Source organism: Pogona vitticeps, chromosome 3 (genome assembly GCF_051106095.1).
Source record: "Pogona vitticeps strain Pit_001003342236 chromosome 3, PviZW2.1, whole genome shotgun sequence".
NCBI classification, from domain to species: Eukaryota; Metazoa; Chordata; class Lepidosauria; order Squamata; family Agamidae; genus Pogona; species Pogona vitticeps.
Genome location: NC_135785.1, coordinates 177,416,424 through 177,441,780, shown reverse-complemented (window position 1 = coordinate 177,441,780; position 25,357 = coordinate 177,416,424). Strand labels below are relative to the sequence as shown.

Here is a 25,357-nt window from a genome sequence, read left to right as displayed (position 1 = left end):
GTCATCAACATTGGCGCGAGACAAATCTCCCTCAGATGCAGCAGGAAAAGATGTAGACTAAATATAAGGTAAGCTATAGTCTTGTGTTTACAAGAGCTGAGCAGGTCTGTTAAGGATAGAACATTTTGAAGGTCACTTATCCATAGGGTCACCATAAGTTGGAGCTGACTTGATGACATCTCTCTCTCTCTCTCTCTCTCTCTCTCTCTCTCTCTCTCTCTCTCACACACACACACACACACACACACACACACACACACACACACACACACACACACACACACACACACACACACACACACACACACACACACACACACACACACACACACACACACAGGTTTCAACTAGAAGACAGAAAAAACAAGGCAAACAAAGTTTTGTGAAGTCTTTCAGATCTTTCTGCTCCAAGTGAAAAAGTAAACTTTAAAGTTACCCAGCATTTTCTGTTGGTTTGATAAGTATACAAACCTAGTAAAGAATTAGCCTTCATATACTCTGAAACTCTGCTGCAGGAATGGTTTAAGCTGTTATACTTTGAAAATGTTAAGCACTTTGGTATGCCCTTTTTGTGGCTGCATAATGCTGCTGAGTCTGTTACATAAAACTTGTGGTATATTTTGGCTATAGATCCACCCAGTCCTCCACTTTAAATTATTACTAATAGTTGTAGATCATACACTAAATCAAAGTAATGAAGATTTACAAACAGCATTGCAGTGTTTTGTAATGGGAATGTTTTTGTTTTTACCAGTTTTATTCAAAACACTTGACAATTAAATAATAAAGCTTTTTCGGCTGCATTCCTCCTAAACTCTACTTTAGGAGAAAGTAACTTCAGTAGAAAGTAACTTCTGAGTGCGTACCTGGGATTGTACCTTTGTTTTTGTAAACAGCAATTTTGCTCAGAATAAACATAATGGCAAAACATAAATTTTAATAGGGTAGGACTGCAACCATATCAAATAACTTTGAATAAACTTGTATTTCCCTTTATCATCTAGCAAGGTGAGGAGTGGAGGATATATTGGATGGAAATTGGGAAAGTATTTTGAGGCACTACAGTTGGAATAGCAGGGAAAAGAGTCCAGATTGTTACTGTCATTTTAAACTACTGTACATTTTGAAACCTGAGAAACAGAAAATAAGATATGAAGTTGAATGCCAGTCTTTAAGATACCAGACCTTAAGACATTATACTCTTATCCATCTTCTTTCCCCTGATTTTGTAGTAGAATAGGATTTACACTCCACGTTAAATTTACCTAAAGTAAATGACTAAAATTTTGTTGCTTGGCATCATAAATCATACTAGACCGGGTCCATTGAATCAACGGGCATTTGATGAATCAACTTCTCTGTAGGCTCTATTGATTCTATTAGGTTTACTCTGACAATAACTTACTTTAGCATACTAAATTGCAGTTAGAATAGGCCCACTTAAATCAATGGAACTTATGGAGATGCTGACTCACCAAAACCCCATTGATTCACTGGAGGTTTTCTAGCATAATTTACTATGCTAACTAACAGGATTTTGGTAATTAAAATGAGTGGGACTTGTTAGTCACAAGCAACTTAATTTCTTTGGCTCTACTCCAGATCAGATGAATTTGAGTTTAGTCGTATATCTAGAAAATTAGCAATTTCCTTCCCAGTTTTCTTTTTTATTAGCAATTAGCAAAATAAATAATTATGTAAAACTTACATCTACTTTTATATGATTTTCATAAAATAATGTAGTGAAAATTTCAGGATGTACTGAATAGTCTTGCACAAAATCCCTTCTCTAACCTTTTACAAATATTTTAATGAACTCTTAAACTCTTAATCTAAGAGTTTAATGAACTCTTAGACTTGATGAATTTTATGCATCAAGCTGTAACTTGATGTCTGTTGACTTTTGGGAAATTTTCAACTATTTGCCATGTTGTTAATTGCTATTATCATATGGTGAAGGAGAAGATGAATGGCTTCAAGTGATATGAAAAAATGTGGACATCATATAAAAATGTTTGCCATATTGACATATTTCCATAATTTGACATTGACATATTTCCATAATTAAGATTGCCATAGATTTCCTGCAGATTTGGATTTGTTTTGATCTAGATTAACATTTAGCTCTCTTTGAGAGCATAATTTTATCCTGTATGTACATTATCTACAAGTACCTAGATACAGCAACAGAGAAGCATATACATAAACAATCTTCCAAATGACTAGCCATAGCCAATGTAAAAAGAGATATGCATTTTCTTTAGCTCACAGTGTTCACTGTTTCAGTTTATCAATGATCTGGAGAAAGATTGTTATGTCTGTTTTATTGCTCTCAGTGTGATTGAGGTCAATATCAACACATTTCAGGGAAACACAGATGCACGCAAAAACAACAGGATTTTTCATCTGTCTCTTACAAATATAAAAATGCATTAAAATGTTATTCATTTTGAGAACTAATTCTGCTGTTGCCTTTGAAGTGTGCTGACATTTGATAAAATGATTTAATAAACACAGTTAAAGAATAACCACTATGAATTTTGGGAAGAGGGAATATGTTAATGAAGGAATATAGTTTTCCAAAACCTGTAATAACATTGTCACAATTAAGACAGAGTTATATTTTTGTTTTTTTTCTCTCTCTCTCTCTCTCTGTGTGTGTGTGTGTGTGAGAGAGAGAGAGAATGTGTCTGTGCGCACGCGCACTGCACATTAAGTCTCCTGGAAGATGGGTTGTCAATAAAGTTTAGGATCAAAGTGTCATGTTAACATTCAGTTCAATGAACAGGGTGTCAGAATCTTTACCTTAAATAAACTGGTTGGTTTGTACTGCAGCACTAGCACATAAGAGAGGAGACTGATCTCACTTGTACTGAAGAGTTAGTGATGTTTGTGGCACTTGAGCGTTATCATTGAACAACAGAAAATGGAGCACTTTCAATGAAATCATTTTCCAGCTCCTATTTTGGGGATGTAGTAGAGTTACAATGTCCTTCTTCTATCCTTCCAACATCTCTACAGGGTATTTCTGAGTTTTTTCATCGTGAAGACACATTCTGACTGCATGGAAGGCATTAAAACCTAGATCAACTTCCAGATTTAACATTTTGTCTTCCTTATAATGAGGGGTAGTTCCTGAGACACGTCTGGGAATGGCAGACTGTAGAGCTCCAGGAGTATGTACAGAAGAAAGTATGACCTTGTGTGTGGGTCTGTGTGCATGTACATATGCACAAACACATTTTAAAAGAGAGCCAGTTTGATGTAATTTTTCAGCCCATGGCTTCTAATTATTACAAGCTACATTGTTTAATGACCGGGGAAGCATTCTGCATAATAAATATGGATTCAACAGGGTTGGTACATGTGAGACAGCAGTGTCTGTATTCTAGTCTAGACCATGCCAGGATTACTTTCTGGTAAACAATATCACAACTGTTTTCTACCTTTATACTATCATACTAACTCAGTATTAACAGTGCTACACATACTATTCTATGCATGTTCACTGAGAGGTAAGCCTCTTAGAGTGCCATGGAGCTTCCTTGTCTCCCCAATGGGAAGAAAAGCAGCATATAGGAAAAAATCAGATTCAAATGGAAAATATTTTTTATAATTGTTCTAAGGAACATGAAGGAGGGACAGGAATATTGCAGGAACAGCATTTGTAAGTGATTTAAACTATTAAAATGACAGAGATTTTGGATTCGGGATTTAATATACTGTTCCTAATACAACATAATATTTTTGTACTGAACAGACATTTGGTCTGAGTAGAAATCTGAAATTATGGTTCTTGTGATGAATATGAACTCCTAGATCTACGGGAATTCAACAGAAACAACCTCTACATAATGGAGAACAGTCATTTATTTTCCGTTTCTGTTATAGGTCATATGTTCAGTAAGTCCTAATTAATAAACACTTGACAAATATATTTGAGAAATAGATTGACAATACCTACAGTGGCAATTAAGTAAGGTCTTCACTAATCATAGTCTTTAGGGAAAATAAATTGACACAATTAGCTGACAAGTTTAATAGATTTCTTTAAAAAACTCTTTTAAATTAATGCACTTAGGAAGATAACAAGTTATCACTGCCACCCTTATGAGATACATATATTGAACAAGGATTAAAACTAAGTGACAACCAGTCTCTGCTTTAATGACTTGTATTATTTCATACACTAATACCATTCTATTAGGCCCAGTGGGGATTTCAGCTAAGTGGGAGGTTAATAGAAGCATGGTATCAGTGAAGATAAAATACAATGCTGGAAGCATACAGAAAGCCACTCATTTCTTAATTTTGTTGCAACTGAAATAAGTTTCGAAGAATTTTCATTTAGCCACTTACTGCTGCAGCTAATCACAACTACATGTCATTTTTCTAAACTGCTGAGAAGCATGAAATTGTTCTCAGTGACTATTTTTCCCCTGCCCTTGTTATAATAGTGTTGAGCAACTTGTGACTCTGTAGATAGTGCTGAACTGCAACTCCTATGATTCTTCTCCATCAGTTATACCGACTAGGTTATTGAGAGCTGCAAGTTCAACAATTGGGGGCTGAGGAACGCAGAAATTTTACTCTATTGCCATGCCTTCCAGGATATGACTGGATCCTCTTGCTTTTACCATGCTCACACTGGTCTCTTGTGGACATTGTTGTTGTTTCTCTGCCTACTCACAAGGCGTTGTTCAAGATTCTCTCATTCAAAAGCCCTTCTGTCTTCAGTGGAGTAGTCTCTAGCTCATGCAACTGTAATCTGGAAATCATGTGAAACACTGTTTTTTTAAAAAAGAAGCAAAGCAAAGTGTATACTTATATACCACCCACAGCACTTTAAAGCAATATCTGGGTGTTTTACAGTTTAACTATGCAGGCTAAACATTCCCCCGCACCAGGGAACTGAGTACCATATTTTCCATATATAAGATGCCCTCCACTTTTCTAATTCAAAATTAAGAAATTAAGTGGGGTTTAGCAAGTGTAGGGGGGAAAGGGATCAAAGTGCTGCAGGATCGCTTTGATCCCTGCTTTCCCCTCCACTTTTGTTCTCTCCTCAGCTTACTTCCGTGTATAAGACGACCCTCAATTTTTAGTCTAAGGATTTTATACAAAAGTATAGTCTTATACACAGAAAAATATGGTACTCATTTTACCGGCCAACATTTTACAGAAGAATGGAAGGCTGAGCTAACCTTGAGCTACCTGAATCCATTGGAATTGAACTCATATCATGAGCAGTCTTTACACAGTTTAACCATTGTTCCACAAGGCTCTTCCAAAGGACAAAATTTAACAACAATGTTGAAACTTTTCTGATTATTCTTTTTCTTCTTCTTTCTCTCTCTCTTTTTTCCTGATCATTCCTAACCATCAGATGATTGCCCAAATAAAAATACAGTGAATGAAGCACATTAGGTTGCTCTTCCTAACTTAGTATTTGCTCAGACTCAACATGAACAGAACCACAAAGTTAAAAAATAAATAAGGATGGCAGCTTCTGAAAGCTGTATAAAAATATTAAAATATTGTTGTAACCTTTTTGCCACATTCAGAGACATCAGTTTGGCATGCATCTGTGCTTTGTTGTACCTCCCTTTTTCTCTGATATAATTAAGATATATTCTATCCAGCACTGCAGTTACGTAGCTTATGCAATGAAGTATGAAGGATGCTTTGCTAGTCAAAATAAATGCTAGCACCAAATAGAGTCTGAATAGAGTTTAAATGCATGTTCTAATACTTCTGTTGTTCTTATTGGTTGCTCATCATGAAAGTTATATTTCAGATGTATTTTAATGTGGAATATATACTTTCATAATGTCTTTGAAGATTTCATTACTTACATTTGTTAAACAGGAAGCAGTATTCAGCACTGAGAATGCTACTTATAAAGCAGCCACCTACTCACTAAGTTTATGAAAAGCAAGTTTGAAATGTGCTAATATTTACCCACTCCATTTATTGAATCACAGTTACTTAAGAAGAAAGAAGTTTGGTACTTTGAGCAAAAGTGTCTGATCTTTCAATTTTCTTCATTATTGTTCTGAATCATTTAACTAGCTTATACTGTATGTTTGCAAGCCTCAACATTTTTATTGACTTGACTAAAAAACACATACACTCCACAGCAACATTCATCACTTGGATTATATAAATGGGATATACTCTGAGAATAGAATTGAGTTCTAGTCTATTATTTTAAAATGAAAACTTTCACTGGTATTCTCTGTTGAGGGTGTGCAGGCGCACACCCCTAGCAAGTTGTCCGGCCTCAGCACACAGGTAGCAGGCAGCTGGAAGGAGGGTGAGTTGCTTCAGGATTAGTTGGAGAGAGTCCCTGCAGCTGCAGAAAGGTTCTGATGAGAGAGAGAGCTGGAGGAGACAAGTTCAAAAGGAATAAAAGAGCAGGGCTGGGAACGCAAGGGATCACTGCCTAGCTTGGAAGATGAGGGCGTGTGGGAGGATGTCAGAAGTTATTTACCTTCAGATAGGGTTTAACGCCTTGCAACAGGAGCCAGGCACCAGAGACTCCAGCCACCATGCCTGGACAACACTATATTAGTCTAGATGCTGCAGTAGCAGCTCTGGAGAGGCAAGTGAGGGAAGGAAGCAGGAGAGACAAGCTGCAGAGACTGTATTCTTATGCTCTTTTATACAAGCCTTCTCTAAAAGGGCTGTTTTCTAGACCTACGTTCTCTCCTCCTTCCTGCCTTCCAAAATCTGGACCTTGGAGGAATTCCAATGAAACTAACTGGGCTTCCAAGTTGACAAGTAGTTTAGAGATTGTACTTCGATCCTACAGGACTGGGGGGAGGGGGAACCAGAGGCAACTGCTGCTGTAACTCCCAGTAAAAACTGATATGAGTAAAGAAACTGCGCTGGAGCACCATTCCTTATTAACAAGGAACCCAAGTTCTACGCCTGCAGGGTGCTGGTTGGGGTGATGCAGATTTGTTTATGTATTATTATACTGTATAGGTTTTGTTTCAGTATTATTATTTTAGATGATTATTTACTTTGAAACACGTCAGACATAGGTCATCTGTCTTTTACTACCACTTTGTTTTGGAAAAATGCACGTTTAGTTAAAGATCTTAGTTGCCTTTACTAAAATTGGTTTGAGAATACCTAAGTGTATCCCTCTGTTGCAGTGCCTAATTCATTGAGTGCTAATGCTGAGGCCATTATGGTTTGGTTCCAGGCATGGAACTTCCATTGATTGAAATTAGAGTTTTCTGCATAAAGGATGTGTTTACTGGAGCTGAACTGATATGTTTGGTCCTATTTAATGCTATTGACCTGATGCTTCACATATTCTTCCACCCTTCAAACCTTTATTTTCATTGTGGTTACAAATAATGATACATCAATACAGTATGCATAATAACAATTTACAGTAAATTAATACAATTATACAATAAAGTAACACAATATTATGAAATAAATAAACAAACAAGGGAACATCTCTTGAATTCTGCATCTTTCTTGTACATCTCAGGTGTTATTGCTATCTGATGTAAGTGCTGTTTGATGCAGAATTCGTTGAGCTCACATTGAACTGTACCAGTTAGTCTTTAAGGTGCCACAAACATTTCATTTTCTATTGCTTTGTTTTTTTAAATTTTTTTATCTGGATATGCTTGTACAGACTAATATGACTAATTCTTTGAAAAGTTACCATTTTCTGTCACCTTCTTCTGGGTACATTCCACCTTGTCAATCTCCTTCTTAAACTATGGTGCCCAGAACTGGATACCATATTCCAGGTGAGATCTGACCAAAATCAAATCTAGTGGCCATATTACTTCCCTTGATCATGATACTGTGTTTCCTTTAATGCAACTTAGAATTGCATTACTTTAAAAAATGTTTTTGGCCTGCAACATCACATTGAAGACTTATGTTTCGCCTGTTTCAGCTAAGACTCCCCCAATTCTTTTCACACATATGACCAAGCACATGTCATCTATCCTCTATTTGAGCATCAGATTTTTCCTGCCTAAATGTAGAACTTTATATTTTCCCCTCTGAAACACATTGTTTGTTTTAGCTTAGTTCTCCTTTCTGTTAAAGGTCATCTTGAATCTTGATGTTACCTTCTATTAGCTATTCAGTGTCATCCTCAAATTTGATGTGGAATCCCTGCTACTCCTTCATATATTTATACTGTAAATATATTAAACAACATTGAGTCTTGGGGGGGGGAGAACGGTGGCACCTCAATTGTCACTGCTCCGCAAGATGAAGAGGAACAGTTGACAAGCACTCTTTGGGTATAGCCCATTGACCAGCTGCAAATCTATTGAGCTTGGCCACAACAATATAATGAAGACCCTGTCAAAAGCATGGAGAAACCAAGTAATATTATGTCCCTAAGGTTCTCCTAATCTTCCAAGCTTGTAATGCTTTTTAAAAAAGATTATCGAATTCATTTAAAGTAGCAAGACATTCCTGTAGCATCTCTTTTCTTGCCTTGGGTGCCAACTCCCTCACTGCTAACTGTATTCTCCTTGCACCAAGCTGAACATACCTTTCCTTTTGGGAGAAGACAGAGAGGCAAAGTAGAATTTGGGCTACTCTTCTCTCTCCCTGTCTTCCATTTTGTGGACAATAGACCTACCACTTCTTTGTTCTTTTTCTTGCTTCAAGCACAGCTGATGAAAAAAACATCTTTCGTTTTTAAACTTCACTTCCATGTCCAAGCTCTTTCTAATTTTTGGCCTTACTGGCATTCTTCATACAAATACTGGCTACTTGTTTATGCTCTTGCTTGATGGTTTTCTCCTTCTTCCACAGCATATGGATGCCCCCTTTAAAATTTTAACTCACCTGAAAGCTCCTTTTGCAGCTACTCCGGTTTCTTAATACTTCATATGAAGTATTTGTAATTGTGTTTTATTTATTTATTTATTTATTTATTTATTTATTTATTTATTTATTTATTTATTGCATTTATATGCCGCCCATCTAGACGTAGTCTACTCTGGGCGGCTCACAACTTAGAAGATAAAAACAATTTAAAATATAGTTTTACATTAAAAAACAAAATGATATAAAATATAATATAAATTTACGATTTTAACAGTTAATTTAAAGCAAAGAGTCCCAAGATGGCAAGAATAAAAGAAGAAAAATAAGAATGACTTAATTGACTGAAGAGAGTTTTCAATATCTCACCTTATTTTTGAATATTTTTTACCACAGGATCTCACCCACTCTTTTCTTGAGCTAATTGAAGAGTGTTCTTAAATTCAGAGTTTGTCATTATGCCTCCCTCAAATTTCCCTTTTCTCAGAAAAATGAACTCCAAAAGGAAGTGGCCACTTCCATCCAAGGCTCCTCCTTCTCCTGCCTGAGCGACCAATTCTTCTTTAGCAGTGAGGATCAGGTCAAGGATAGCTGATTCCCTTGTTACTTTTTCTGTCCTAGGGAATAAAATGTTGTCAGCAATATGAATAATGAATTTGTTGCTCTTTACGTTCTTGGCAGATTTGGATTTTCAACAGATTTCAGGGAAGCTGAAGTCTTCCATTATAACTATATTTATCCTCTTTGAATGTTTGGTTTTCTGATCAAGGAGGGTATTGCCCAGTGCTTAGTTGTGTAATTGGGATACAGTATGTATCAGATTACCAGAGGAATCTCACAGTTGTTTCCTTCTCCTTTGATTTTCACACCAAGGCACTCCACCAACATTCCATGCGCCAAGTCACAGATCTCCTTGGAGGTGAACACCTCTTTTTATATATAATGCTCTTCTTTCTGCCTTCCTTTACTCTATTCCTTTTGAATAATTTATAGGCTTAAATTACTACATTCTAATCATGTGACTCATACCTCGGGGTTTTGGGTAATGTGTCTTAAATAATATTTGGTTTTCTGCGTTGAGAGTTCAATTTATTTTGTTGGTTTCCCATGCTTTGTGGACTGATATAGAAACATATGGAACCATAGATCCATCTCATCAGCTGTTCCCTTATTTTTTGTCCCTGTTCACTGGCAGGTTTTTGTACCATTGCCCCGTGTGTGGTTCCTCATTGCCACTCATGTTCCCAGTACTTGGTTTCCTCTGTCTCTGAAAAACTATTTATTTCCCCAGCAGGATTCTGTTTAAACTCTTCCTGTCCAAGTTTGCAAGACTCTTAGAAAACACTTTCTTCCCAGTCTCTGTGGTACAACTCATCTCTTATAAATTCTTCTTCCTGGAAGCCCAGACCATGTTCCAAGAAGCCAACACCATCTGTGCAAATGTTAGAAATTCCTTTTTTAAAATTAATCGAGACATGTATTAATAACAGACACATGGGATGTATAGTTTGACCTAGCTTGCAAAGCTTCAGAGCAAGAAGCTATTGGGAAACTGTTTTGTGGCAGTCTAAAAATTTAACCACATAAATTAATCACTACAACAGAAGTTAAATAGAGGAACTTAATGAGAAGTTAACCTCAAAGAACACAATATACTGTCTAAAATGTATTGCAACTTAAACTGGAAGGTCCTGAATTGTAACTTAATTTGGTATCTTACACATGAAATGATGTATGTGACTGACATATGTTCTCAGCGGGGTACAAAAAGTCTGTGATTTTTTGGGGGATGGTGCCTTTGACCAGATTGGACTTGAGTTCATTAAGGCATTTGTGATCACATCTGAAATAAAATTCTACCTGCTTTGGGGAACAGCTGTTTGAGGTTTATTGTGTAAAGATTCCCCCCCCCCAACAGTTCTGGTGCATTGACTGGGAATTCACAGTACTTGCTGTGAAAATAAAAGCTTAGTTTCGGTATTTCTCTCTGAATTGGCCTTTGGGGCCACTTGGAAATTTGTCCCTTGTAAAACAAGGCTTCTTTTACTTTTTTTAAAAAAAACTTTAATTAGATTTATACCCTGCCCCTGTAGGCCAGGTCTACTCAGGGTGGCTTCTTCTAGCAGTTGTTTGCTTCTGAATGGACCATACATTTAGCTGATTCTTCACAGGCTTTGGAGGTAATTTTGATTTTCAAGGTAAAGTAAATTTAACTGAACTGAAATTTAACCAAGCTTGCTATTGCTCTTTGGGTTTTCTGTAGGGATTTTTTGTTTGGGTGATCCTGTATTTTCTTGTTTTGCATCTTAGGGATACTAGGGCATTGGGGTTTCTAGAGGACCCCAGCTGAAATTTAGGCAAGCAAAGCACACCTTAACAAATATTGTTGATGAAGAATGAGGTTGCTAGCCAACTGTCCTTCAATTTTGTATGTGAGGTATGCAACTACTGGGGGGAACAACCTCCCTTTAAGTCATCCAGGCATCCCCAAGAAGCTGATGGGCTAAGGGGCAATTGCTTGGTTAGACATGGACAGCTGATTGTGTTTTTAAGATTTAGATCACTGAGCATGTATGAATATTCCTGCATTTGCTTTCTTCCTACTTGCAAAATAAGGGGGAAGTTTTATGACTGTTATTTATGTCATTTATGTTATTTATTTTGGAGTTTGCTGTGCCGTTATTAGATGATTGGTGTCTGTGGGTTAGGTTTGTTTGTGTGAGTGTTAGCCATCAACCCCCATAAAAAATAGGATTGAGCCAAGGGACAGAATTGTTTTGGGTTGTTTTGGTGGCTGCAGGATTAAACTGAGAAAAATTTCAGGGACTATAGATTGAGCCAAAGGAATCAAAGATTGAGCCACAGGAAGCAAAGTTCTAGACTTTGGGAAGGCTACGGGGAAAAAAACCCTGGAAAACCTGAATGATTGCTGTCTAATTACTTCTCTAATTATTTTGTGGTCTGCAGAGAACATTGTAAGTGTGATTTGAAGTCAGTCTGGGAAGTGGATCCCGCATGTAGTCAGCACCCAAACATACTGAGAATGTGTGAAATTGCAAGAGATTGTCTGAACCTCTGCTGAAAGGAAGGGAACCTCCAATAAATTATGTTTATGACTCAAGAGTGTTAATAGAAATATTTATTAATACAAATGATAAACAATTTAGGGGGAAGAGACCAGGCTATATGTCTGAGAACATTTTTGCTATTGTTATATATGTTGTTTTTGTAATTTGCACTATCTTTTAACTTCTCTCATTTCCCCCCTTATTTTAAATATTTATGCCTTTCTATAAAAGCCCTTAGAAAAACTCTGAACCAATAAGCATATGAGCTGGAAGTTCAGATTCAGTTCTTGCTGCCTTTGGAACTATGCTGAGCAATAGGTTGTGCCATTCCAATGTGTGATGGAGTCTTGGTCCTGATCTCTAGACACAGCTGCAGGATAGGATTTCCCTTAGTTTTAGTTTCATTACATTTATGAGCCAGAAACTGCAGGTCCTCGACATATTTTTGCATTAAGCAGCACATAACTGGGTTCTGTCTACTACAAATGAGTACTTCCTCTTTTCTTTATTTTGTATACTGTGTTTTCTTTGTGAAGTACCCACTGTGGTATAATGGGTAGAGGACGGCGTTGGTTTATGTGATAGTTCATTTAAAAAACAGATTCATACTGTATAATACCTGATTCCTAAGAAGCATTCTGATTATTATCATTTTTCATTTTTATATATTGTTCATAATTTAATTACAATTTGTTAAAATGTATGAAATACAGGTATGTTAAAGAATGGAGAGAAATGATTTAGAAGGGCATACAGTATAGTGGATAGAAGAGGCTAAGGAGGAATCAGAGAAGTACCCGTATTAGGTAAAAGAAGAAATCATGACACTATGAGCATGAAGGGATAAAACTGAATTTTGAAGGTTGTGAGATCACTAATATGTAAACATTTATGTATGTTGAAAGAAAAATTGTGTATGCTGAAGAAAGTATGTGTGTGTTGTAAGGTTTGAAGAGGTGATGGCATTAAAGTAGTTGTTTATTTCCTGTTCTATTCTACAGGAAAATTTAGCTAAATTCCAGCATGGGTTTCCTAATGTTGGAGAGGAACAGAAAATGTTTTACTTAATGCATTATTTAGACACCGGTTCCAATCAAAGTTTTTTTTTCTACAATTGACATCATTTAAATTTTATTTCAGAGAAATTACTTTGTTATAATTACCCTGTTTCCCTGAAAATAAGCCCTAGTATGATTTCTCAGGATGCTTGTAATATAAACCCTACTCCAAAAATAAGCCCTAGTTAAGTGAAAGTCTGCCCTCCACCATTGTGCAGCAACCAGAAGAAGATGACGTGACTGTATTTGAATAAATGTAGATTGCACATGAAAAAAATAAAGCAACCCCTGAAAATAAGCCCTAATACGTTTTTTGGAGCAAAAATTAATATAAGACCCTGTCTTATTTTTGGGGAAACATGGTACTGTTATAGTTTCACCTATAGTTCTTTTGACACATACTTAGATTTGATTTTGCTCTATGCTTGAATTTTAATTCACTACAAATCAGAGGCAGATGCTCTGACAATAAGCACTCATATTGATATTATTAATATATGAGAAGAAGACTAAAATTGGACTGAAACTGACCTAAACTAAAATGAGCTGCATCCTGAGATTGGACTATTTCCATATGAAATTCTTATTAAGACCCATATGAACTCTTTATTTTTATGTTTGCCAACATATTTAATAACACCTGTGAGAGTTTTCCATCCTAGATTTGTGAAGGCTGTAACAATAAATTGGAAAGACTGATTTATTGATGAACCTGGCAAGTGAATGAACATCGTTGACTTTTATTTTTGTCATTGTATTGAAGAGAGAACCAGGGCAAGAATGACTGAAGGAACATCTGTGACTGCCTACAAGCGGTGAGGAAGTCTGAGAGGTTCTGTAGCTATTGAGGTTAAAAACTGGAATGTAGCTGAAACATCTGAATGTCTTAAGGAAAAGTTATAAATAAGCAGAGAAAAAGAAACTATTCAACAGTTGTGACCATACCAGATGAACTTTTGTCTGCCCTGCGGATCATCTATTTATGGGTCAGGGATGACAGATGACCTGGACTAAGATGAGAACAACTGAATTGATTAAACAACAACACCCCCAATCCTTCATTGTTTCTGTCTGGCACTTGCAATACACTGAATGAAGTGTATGGCAATATTGTTTGTACACAGATAGATGAAGATAATGGTCAGTGGGCTTTCTGAATTTTGTTAAGTTCTCTACCATAGAGATTCCCTATATGAATCTTCTCAGTTTTTAAGATCTTCAGGGGAGGCCCATCTCTAGGTCCCACCACTCTCTCTGACACATTTGCTGGAGAGGCAAGAGAGAGCCTTTTCTGTAACTGCCCTCCTTCCCAGGTTGTGGGATACCCTCCTTTGGGGGGGATAGGTTGGCCACTTCCTCTTGTCCTTCCAGCAACAAGAGAAGACCACACTTCTTAAGTAGACCTTTAACAGCTAATTGGTGACAGCTATCTCAGAGTTTAAAAACTGGGTGCTGCATATTGTTATTTTATGTTTAAGTCTGTTTTTTAAGGTGCCTGGAATGAAAGACTATCAGAAATAACACCTACTTTCCCTGGATTGGCGGGGGAGGCAAGCTATATTTTCCTCTCTGATGAGAGACTTGCTGCTTGCTGTGTGTGTCTGAAATGCAGCATGACAACTTAGTTCAGCCTTCATTCCCTGCTCCAAGCCTGACAAATGTGTGTGCTTCTCTCTAATGCTTAAGCTGGTTGTCACTTAGAAAGTACCAAGAGTCTAGCGGTTTTCTGAATGTTTCTAAAAAGTGACAGTGACTATGGGAACATGCACCCATTCTTTTCCCAGAATGCTTTCCATCTGCTTGCCAGATCAAAAGGTCTAGCAGGTGGATTTGCTGTCTACTGAAAACAACTGAGGCTTTTATTTTTGCCAGATTTTTTAAAAACATTACAAACATTCAGATTCTTAAGGTTTCTCCTGTAGCACAGAAAACCCTAAGAGGGAGAAAGGCAGACAGACTGGATAAAAGCAATGAATTTTAAAAAATCAAATTGCTATAAATCACAATTTAAATTTAAAACCCTGGGGGCAGACCCAATGGAATGCAGATAGCTGTGCACAAGTAAATCAGAGTACAGAAACATGAAATAACTAGTCTCAGGAAACAAGGGGATACATGCAAAAGGGGATACATTATCCAGTGCATTGATCAGGAAAAGGATACTGTATTGAGGTCATTTAGGGAAAATTGTTGAAGCTAGCAGGATATTCCGCAAAAGCAATAAAAGGCCAAAAAGGATAATAGGTTACAATCAAAGAAATAATATACAAAATAGAATGCAAATGCTATGAGAAAAGTACTAGGAAGAACATTTTTTCTCCTTCCCAAAATTCCAAGGACAATTTTTTTGTGTGATGAACACACTGAAACTGTTAAAGGTTTTATATACTTTGGTACAGTCATCAATCCAAAAGGAGACTGCAGCCAAGGAATTAAAAGTCAGTTGCTATGTATAGATGTGAAAGCTGAAAAAATCTGACCCGGGGGTGGGGGGAGGGAATGATTCATTTGAAATATAGCCCCATGGTGCAGTGGTTAAACTGCAGTACTGCACTTGAACCTCTTGCTCACAACCTGAGTTTGATCCTGACAGGCTTAGTCTTTCAGCCTTCTGGGGTTGGTAAAATGAGTACCCAGGTCACTGGGCGGAGGGGGATGTTGATGTTTACATAATTATGTTGTAAACTGTCCAGAAAGTGCTTTGTGCAGTATGGGGGAGTATATAAGTAGAAACAATAACATGATGCTAGAAGAGGCCTCTGTGGATACTGTGGACTATGAAAAAGACAAATAAATGAGTCCTAGATCAAATCAAGGCTGGCCTCACTCTTGAAGGAAAAAAAATGAAAAGACACAATGCTGGGGAAAACTGAAGGCTGGAGGAAAAGAAGGACAAATACAAGATGCATAGGTCTCCATGAAGGTACCCACAGCCTTGATTTTGGAAATGCTGAGCAGGGAATTTTGGAGGTCACTAATTCATAGGATCACCACAAATAGAGGTGACTTGATGGGATATAACAAGATGTCAGGTCAGAGCAGGTGGAAAACATGGTGGGTATGATGTGTCAAATAAGCTATTTGTAGTTCAGTCTCTTTTGTAGCATTAAGGAACCAGGTCAAAATCTGTGATACTATGGAATTTTTGAAGTGCTTCATTCATCCAAATTTTCCAGAAATTGAGCATGATTAATAGTATGCTACCCTTAATCCTAAATAAGGAACTTTCACATATAGGTCTGAGATATATGCCAGCTTCTTGGTGTTCAGTAGGTTTTTGATTTTAGGCAGGGACAACAAATTCTTAACCCCAGCTAGCCGGGAGTAACCAGATTTTGTTTGCCTTGTATAAATAAATGAAAGGAGAGCTTCATGAATGCCAGGCCTTCCAGTTTTCTTGTCTGCTTGAAGAAGGGAGTGTATCCTGAGATATAGACTAGATATAGAGCCAATACTCTACCTTACAAAAGAAATAGCAGCCTTTCCAATATATGTGAACGAGCTGCATCTATATACATCATAGGAGAGACCTCTTTTGTAGTTCATGGGGTCATATCTATACCATGTGCAAAATTCTGGGCAACAATTACTGTACATATATCACACTTAGTAACCTCCCCAAATTGCAGGCAAATATCTTTGCTTAAAAATTTTTTTTCTAGAAATATTAATTAGTATGCATTTGGTAAGCTAATGAGATGGATCCTGCAGACAGGGCATTGAAAAGATGCAGGATTTCCTTTTCCCAGCAGGTATAATTCTTTGTGCCTGTAAATCAAAACAAGTTATTATGGAGCTCTCAAGGCTCTGAAAATCCTGGGTAGCAGCAGAAGATAATTAAAGGGTGAAGACATCAGAAATTAATTGCAAGGCCTCTTTTCCCCTCAAGTGTCAAAAATAAATAAATAAATTAGAACTAGAAAGTGCATAGAAAATACATTAATGGATGTTGCGGGTGAAGAGGACATGTAGTCCCATGATGCACACACTCCCAGATAGGTTCAGAGACACCCTGCCCTTCTACTACATAGCTGACATATGTTCTCCAAATAATTGTGCCGTATTAGATACAGCACTAATTCATCTCCATCTGAACTGTTATACATTTTCTCTCAGTAATCATGCAGAGTGTTATGGCTTTCTGAATGGCTGGGAAACAAACAGAAACCATACTATATCTAATAATTAAGTATAATTCATTGGCAAAATAATGTTAGATAAGGCTTTATTCAGCATTTCACAGTGCAATTTAGGAAATGCAGACATGGAACCTGAAACAAGACATCATAGATCAAAGTGCTGCGGTTCAGAGTCCCAGCTAATCTGCCATGCCCTCTCTCTATCAAGGTATCCAGTTCTGTCTGCACACCAGGCAGTCTATGTTCTATGTACAATAAACATGTTCAGTACTCTCAGAGTTTTTAGTCCCCCTCACTCAGGTTTCTTCTCTAACCTCTGTTTTTTACTTCTGAAAATGCTGGGAGTTCCTCCAATCTGCGGATACTTCCCTGTTCTGCATGGTAACACCCTTTTGGCTAGACAGAGATACCTACGGAACAAATTCTGCTGTTGATATGTATAAAATATGATAATATCCAACTATTATTGGGTACCTATTATTATAAGCTTCTAAATATAAAAGGTAAATATTTTGTCCTCTGAACATGCTGATGGAACTACACACCATCACTTCAGAAGTTTCAGTCATATTACCCCTTCTTGAATATTTGCAAACACTGACATTGATCAAAGAACTGATTTGATTTCTAAATGAAATGCATATAGCAGATTGGAACAAGTGCCTGCTCTCATTAAAGAACATGAAATCAATATAGCATTGTGTAGTAGTGAAGAAGACTGGTCCTGAGTTGCTCTTTCATGCCGATTGCTTTCTCAGTTAGTGAACTGCATTCTAGGGCATGTGTGTCTATGGCTCAGATAAACATTATCTTCGAGTGCCCAAATGTATCACGCATCTTGAAATACTATCTTAAGCATTTCAGATAGAACTCTCGAAAGACCTCTGTTTCAATCACTGGTTTAAGATGCTCCAAAAGACAAAGGCTGACTTCTGTTTATAAATGAGAAAAGAAGAAATGAATAGACGAGGAGAGCTACAGACCAGTGGCATCAGAACAGGCGGCTGAATGCTTTGGAGGCATTGTGTTACAATGGGGTGATCTTTCTCAGCACATGATTTCTAGAGGATGGCGCAAAGGGGACTCCTGTTTCTTATCTTGGCCTTTGGCATTCCTCACAGATCTATTTAGTCCCCAATGTTGCTTAATATTCATTACAAGTGCTGGGAGAAGTGTGGAATTTGGAGTGTGATGCCATACATACTGTACATGGATAACCCATAGCTCACATTCTGTCCCTTCTGTCTGAAACAGTTGATCTCCCATAGTGGTGCTTGAGAGTATAATGGATGTGAGGAAGCCGGACACACTGGTTAAAAAGGCAATTGATCTGGGGGGGGGGGGCGAAGGGGTTCAGCCTGTTTTAAATGAGATCGCAATGCTTTTGAAAGGAACAAAACAGCATTTTCTGGCTTGGGAATTGTTACGATTCACACAGGGCCCCTGCTTGTTTCACCAAACCAGGAGCTCACACTACATGCCCCTCAGCCACCAGTTGATTACATCAACATTACCTATTATTAATAATAAAGATCCGGGTCATATGTCATTTTAAAAGAACCAAATGGAAATTGTTTATTGATACAGACAGAAAAAGCAATGTTGTTAACTCTTAAGCAAACATTCTCCTTTATCCACTGTTAACCACCACTCTCCCACCCAAACTACCAAAACCTCCTCTCAACTCTCTCTCAATATTCCCTATCACTCTAACTCCCCTTCCTCCTCCTGAGTCTCTTGTATCTTCTGACTCAGCCCCTCCAGCACTCCCGTTGGTCTTTGCAGGTACAGTATATGAACATTCATGACCTGGGCGGATGCCACAGGCATATTTACTGATCTGGCTTTGCCCATGGATGCTTAAATAGTACTGTATCTAAGATGAGGACTGTATTTTCTCAGCTAGGCTGCTGTAACAGTAGTCCCCTTTCTTGTTGAAACAGTGACCTGGCTATGGTGACACAGATTATCTGCAAACGGAATCATGGCAATGATCTGTAGCTGGGGTTGCCTTTGAAGTCTTCAACTGGAATGGCATGCAGAGTGAGAGTTTTAATTAGTGTTTGGCCCTGGCAGTGTGTGACACCAGTTTCAAAAATGCTATTCTGCCTTCCAGTTTGTTCCCTGGCATGATACAGTGGTGTCTCAACTTAAGAAATTAATCCGTATTTGAACGGTGGCCACATCTCAAAATTTTCGCAAGTCGAATCACCATTTCCCGCAGGAATGCACTGAAAACCATTTAATCCGTTCCGGCTGTTTTTCGTTCTTATGTAGAGGTGCCGTTCTTAAGTCGAAGCAAAAAACTCTGTACAGTACAGTAAATACTGTATAGTGTATGTACTCACCCAGAACAGGCAGTCTCTGATTCCCTGCTCCCAATTTCAACTGAGCAACCTGGCACCTTAAGAGACTGGATGCTTTTGCTTTCAGTTTTATTTTTACTGGAAACATTCAAAAGAAAGGCATTCAAAATACAAGCTTCAGGCATGCAGATAATAAAGCAACTCAAGTCTGAGGGAATATTTATTTTGGGTTTGTATGCATTGTTATGTAGAAAGTGCCTAGTTTAAATTTAAATTTAAACATAAATTGCAAGGCTATAGTCCGGTCATGCTGACTGGTGAAATTTTTGACTGAGTGGTGAGACATTGTAAAAAATTTTCAAGCCTTGCTTATGCCTCAAAAATGTAACTAGAAAGCACCAACAATTAACTGGAAAAAAAAATCATGTACAATGGTGCCCCACATAGCAAGGTTAATCCGTTCCGGATTAACCATCGCTATGGGGAAACATCGCTATACGGAATGGAAAATACCATAGAAACGCATTAAACTTAGTTTAATGCGTTCCTATGGCTCTTAAACTCACCGTTCTGCGAAGTTTCTCCATAGCGCCACCATTTTCGCGCCCTCAGTAAGCAAGGACAGGGCGCGAAAATGGTGCGGGTGGGCATTTTCTTCACTCGGCGGCCATTTTGGAACCGCCGATCAGCTGTTCCCAAAATGGCCGCTGGGTGCAGAAATGATCTAAACATCGCAATGCGATCGCATTAGCGACTAAATAAAATGGGTCGCTATGCGGATTCTTCGTTAAACGGTGCGCTCGTTAAGCGAGGCACCACTGTATAACCAAAATTGTGTTGTACAAACCCATGCAATTCAAGGGGGAAGTGTAGATTTATCTGTCTCATCCAGGAATTCCTGGAGCTGAGAAGCCATGGCCTGCTTTAGCATCTTGCCCAAGAATGGAATGTTAGAGACTGAGCAGTAATTATCAAATACTGTGGGATCCAAGGAAGGGGCTTTTCCAACCATGGTCTTATTATTGCCTCCTCTAAGTATGCTGAGATCCTACCCTACTGCAAGGAGACATTCCCCACTCCTCCTAGCCAATCAGCCAGTACCTCTCTAGCAGATTTTATAAGCAAGGAAGAGCAAGGGTCCAAGAGGTATGTGGTAGGTAGCCTTTACTTCTCCAAGGGTCCTGTCCACATCACCCAGTTGTAGAAACTTAAACTTACCCATTGACACAGGATACATAGGGGGCAAACTTTCATTCACAAGACCTGTATAAACGACAGCAGCCAAATCCAAGCAATTTCGCCTGCAAAGTGTTTTGCAGGTTCTTCACAGTAGGCTATAGTATGGTCTCTGTTCTCTTCCTTCGGGCCAGCATGTAATAGGCCCTTGGCCACTTGAAAGAGCTGTGCCAGATGACTCTGTGCAGATGAATGACCTCTTCCCTGCCACTAATGTCACAGAGTAGGCCTTCCAATGGGCCCTAGTGTGTGTTTGGTCAGATTCACTCTGAGTTTTCCACCATCATTGCTATAGTCTCCATTCCACTTATTTCTGCTCCACCAACGTCCTGACAAATCATGGGGACATTTTGACTCTACTTCACAGGAGGGGACACTTCATAGTGATCATGTCCAGAGCTCAACCAGGGCTTCAACAGAATCAGCCCAGGGGGCCTGATGTCAAGGCCATCCAAACTATTTAAATTTGGAGATAGCTTAGAGACAACCAATACTCACTCGCCCTTCCCTTTTACACAATGCTGTAGCTGCCGTCCCCCACCACATCTTCCCCTGCCCTGAACAATGATGATTGCTGCTTCTTGATTCCCTCCACTAGTCTCCTTCCCATAAAAACATATCTCTCCATAAGCAGATAAAGATCCAAGTTAACAACCGCTCCTCAGGTACATAAGAGAGAGTTGGCAGCAACTGGCAATAGTACCACAATAAAAATAAGATGAGATGGAGGTTTTAGGGAAGATTATGATGCATTAAGTGTAGGGGAAGAAGAAATACAAAAAAGAAGCAATAGCAAGGGGGTCCTCCTGAAAGTCCTTCCGGTGGCACACCACTCATACTTGTCAACATGCAAATCCTCCTGTGGCTTCTGAGTGCAATGCTAAGTGTGCACTTTGTGCTACACAGAGGCAGGGTATCAACTTTAATACACCTGCAGCAGAAGGAGCCAAAATCATAGTCAAGAAGCTCAGGTGTTCCAATCCCCAGCTCCTTTTCTTCCCCCAACCATCTTCCCACTGCCTCTGGCAAAGTCTCAGGTTAAATATAGAGATTAGCATACAGACAGCACACTTTTGAAGCATACACAGAATGCACCCTTTCAGGTACTGCATAGCAGGACAGCAACTAAACATAGCATCTCCTGAGAGGTAAGCTAAGCTAAGCAACGGTACCAAATGCAGGGAGCGCATGCAGCGAAACATTGTTCAACTGTATACTGCAAGATGGTTTTATAATAAATGAGTTTGAATCAGAAAAATAATTTAGGTTACATTGCTCATATACTCAAAATTATATTTTAAAACCAGTTTATTCTAGCTGAGAGATTTTTTAAAAAAAAAGCAGTCAAAAATTTTGACTTCTTTTTTATTTAAAAAATGGAGGCTTTTAAGTATAAATCATGGATAAGCCTCTTTACGAGGCATAGCACTAATATATAAAATGAAAAAAAATACAATTCTAAAGTTCATTTCAGAGCATAGTTATTTCAAATGGATTTCTAGATTGCTGAGCTTTGGTGACTTAGGATGCAGTCCTACACTTACTTTTATTATCCCTCTTCTAAATTTTATTTAAATGACATAAAGCATAAACAAAACGGGACATGTACAAGTCACCAACGGAGCATGTGTAAGCCATAAAGCATGTACAACCCTACAAAGCCACTAATGAGTATATAGTGCTGCACTTAGCTTGGAGTGAAAACCTTGAACTCAATCAAATGTTTTTCTTGAGCACAATTTCAACATAACTTTGTACATCAGGTGTGCAAATCTGAGGGATTCGAAAGACAGTTTTCAGCCTACAGGGCTGCTTCCAGATTTTTTTATCACCACCCCAAAATGAAATTAGAAGCGGACAGTTTCCTTAAAATATAGCAGTTATACGCCACAATGTCTTTCTTTTTAATGGATTCTTTTAAATAACTTCAGTAGAAGGATCATTTGTCAACTTTTCATGTTGACAGGAAGAGAGTGAAATACACTTTGTTTGGTCTGGCTGTCAGGCAGCAAAGAGCAGAGTGTGCTCCTCTGGAAATGGTGGGAAAGGCTGCAGCCACACCATAAGCACCCAGTGCACTGCAGAAAGAGGTAATTCCAGTTCCAGCTGTCAACAGGAACAGGGTGGTACACTTTGTGGTCTGAATAATAAACAAGAGAGTTACACTTTTCTCTGGGAATGGTGGAGCAAAAGATGGCAGAAATTGGGAATTTTGATTTGTCAGGTAACAAGCGGACAGCATGTGAGGATCATGGTGGGAGAGCATTAGGAGGCAGTTCCATACTGGAACAAGGGTTCATGAGGTCAGCAGTACAGGGACCTTCTGAGTAGCAGGAACGATGACATCACATATAGCCCCAAGAGTTTCTCTGTTCACTCTTAACCTAGCTGCACCCACTCAGGAATTGGAAGAGGAACAGATTTTTGTTAACTGTTTTGTAAGTACTCCCTGTTGTGATGTAAAGTATTTTGGTGTGATATAGCTTTGAATGGACAATTTAGAGCCATTGATTTTACAAAAGACTTGCTTCTCAGTTGTTGATATGAAGCAATGCAGTGTTCTGCATGTTTGGACTCTACTTATGAGGCTAGTAGCTGTGGACACTGTTATGAGCACCTGCTCTTCCAAATGTGCTCTTCCAAATGTGCATTCCAAATATACATACCTTTGCTAAGAGTCCTGTTTGCAAAAGGGAAAACATGACTGTTAATGACCATGCAAGCAGCAGAATGTAGTTTCAGAGCGGTTTATAGCCAATGATCTACAAGAGTAGGCAGTCAGTGCACATATAGCAGGAAGAGGCAGCACTGGTCCTCTGGATGTTCTCATTTTCAGTGGCATAGTTGCATTAGTCTGTTGCAGAAACACCAACAAACACTGTGAAGATGTGGGCTGCAGCTCACGTGAGTTCATGCCAAATGAAACTTTTAAGCCTTTAAGGTCCTACAAGACTGTATTGTTTTTGTGGCAGTATTTGAGTGACACCATGAAAGCATTGGCTACGCAGGCTGGGACTTGTAGATTAAAAACATCTGGAGGGCCATAGTCATGCAACTTTGACTTACATTGAGCCACCATTATACCGTATTATGCCACTCTCTGTCTTTTTGTTACTGGACGAACTTCTAAAAAGGTGATGATAGCTCATGAGCAGGGTCAGGAATGCCCATCCTTTCCTAGTCCATTGGTTACCTGTACTCTGGATGACAGACCTCACTGCCAATTTTGGGAGGACAAAGGCTGCAGGTTTCAGCCTCTGTCATTCGTAGCCACAGGGAACTGCTGCCCCCTCCACCAATAACGTTTGGGAAGGATTGGTAAAACTCTTACCTGAGGTACTGAAAAATTGTTGTCAATTTATTTTCCAAGCTGTGTTAAATTGTACAGACTTAAGACAGCCTAGTCTTAAATTGGCAAGTTTTTTAAAATAAGTTTTTTTCCCAAATTATTTAAAATATTTCTATCCCCCCTTTCTCCCCAAAAGGACCCAAGGCGGATTACATATTGAAAGGCTAAAAACAACTATACAAATATTAAAAAATAATGAAACAAGTATTATATTAAAATGATAACTATTAAAACACATTTAAAACAATGGAGCTCAACAATCCATTTGAACCCCCTCTCAGACCATCAGACATTAAGGAAAAGTCTGCCTGAAGAGAAAGGTCTTGAAGGAGAGGCCTGACACTATGGTTGTATTGCCAAAATAGTGGACAATATACTGCATGCCTGTCCTTAGTAGTTGTAGGCAGAATCTAATCTTCTAATTGTTGCAGTTTCTTTAATATCTTATTTAGTCATTTTTTTAAAAAAAATACTTTATTATTTTCTGTTTTAATATTTTTAAGCTTCAACCTCACACTCACTTCCCTTGCGCCAAATTCCTTTTAACACAACGGAGCTTCCGACTAACTGAACCAGAGTCGTAGGTATACCATGACCCCTGTGTAGTTCTTCCACTTAAGAGCCATCGGTTCTGGGGAGCGCCCTCCCTTCAAACCCTCGCCGGGCTACAATGCGGAATTTTATTGCCGGAGCCTACTTAGGGAAACCTGCTCCGTAAATGCCAGTTCAAAGGGGCATATACTGTAGTATGTACCTCTCCTTTTGGCTTGTTTGCTTCCGCGAGGCTTCTCCCCTGGCCGCCTCGCAGGCTCCACCCGGGCCGGGGGGCGGAGGGGCAAGGGACGGCTTTCGAACCACCCGCGCCCCAGCCCGGCGAGGAGGCGAGGCGAGGCGAGGCGAGGCGGCGGCCGCATCCCTTTTCCTGTTCCGCTTGGGTGGGGCTCCCGAGGCGGCGCCCGCGCTCTCTTGGCTGCCCAGAAGGCGTGCCTTCTCCGGGCCACGGCCGCTTCTCCGCCTCTTGCTCGGGGTGGTTCTCCGTCTCTCTCTCTCTCTCTCCTCCCCGAGAGCAGAAGAGGACAAGGAGGCGAGGGCGGGGGCGCAGGAGCCGAGTTGCCGCCGCCGCCGCCAGGCAGCCATGTCGCTATTGTCCGTGGCCCTGCCTGCCCTGCGGGTCTACTGGATCGGCGTCTGCGTCGTCCTGCACCAGGCGCTCCGCCGCCTGCGCCCGGGCGGCTCTTCCCAGCCAGGTCAGTCGGCTCTGCGAGGACCTCGCCAGGAGAGGCTGGGCTTTGAAAGGGATCGGGAGTGAGCGCCTCGCTTCTGGAAGGAAAGCGCGGGTGAAACGGGGGGGGGGAGGGCTCGTCCTTCTTTCCTAGCACTC

The 25,357-nt window shown here is 39.2% G+C and overlaps 2 protein-coding genes and 1 long non-coding RNA gene across 5 annotated transcripts in view; 2 read left to right on the top strand and 1 right to left on the bottom strand.

The window, feature by feature from the left end:
- ZBED1 (zinc finger BED-type containing 1) overlaps window positions 1-25,357 on the top strand; it is a 50,431-nt gene that overhangs the window by 5,973 nt on the left and 19,101 nt on the right. The window contains exon 1 of one of the 2 annotated variants that reach the window (XM_072994407.2): window positions 25,095-25,223. The exons of the other annotated variant lie outside the window; for it this stretch is intronic. The gene's annotated coding sequence lies outside the window, so the exon portion shown is untranslated. Of the gene's footprint in view, window positions 1-25,094; window positions 25,224-25,357 lie in introns of those variants that run through there. 2 annotated transcript variants of the gene reach the window in all.
- On the bottom strand, window positions 178-24,861 carry LOC110075580 (uncharacterized). Of its 2 annotated transcripts, none has more exons than XR_002299997.3 (3): window positions 24,731-24,861; window positions 9,190-9,437; window positions 178-6,368 (listed from the first exon to the last, which is right to left on the bottom strand). It is a non-coding gene; the product is annotated as an uncharacterized LOC110075580 (long non-coding RNA). The 2 variants fall into 2 exon arrangements; XR_012085229.2 differs by having other exon boundaries at window positions 178-4,768.
- DHRSX (dehydrogenase/reductase X-linked) overlaps window positions 25,092-25,357 on the top strand; it is a 142,733-nt gene continuing 142,467 nt past the window's right edge. Inside the window, exon 1 of the mRNA XM_072994409.2 lies at window positions 25,092-25,223. Within this exon, the coding sequence (XP_072850510.2) occupies window positions 25,112-25,223 (112 nt within the window). The 5' untranslated portion in view covers window positions 25,092-25,111. The remainder of the gene's footprint in view (window positions 25,224-25,357) is intronic.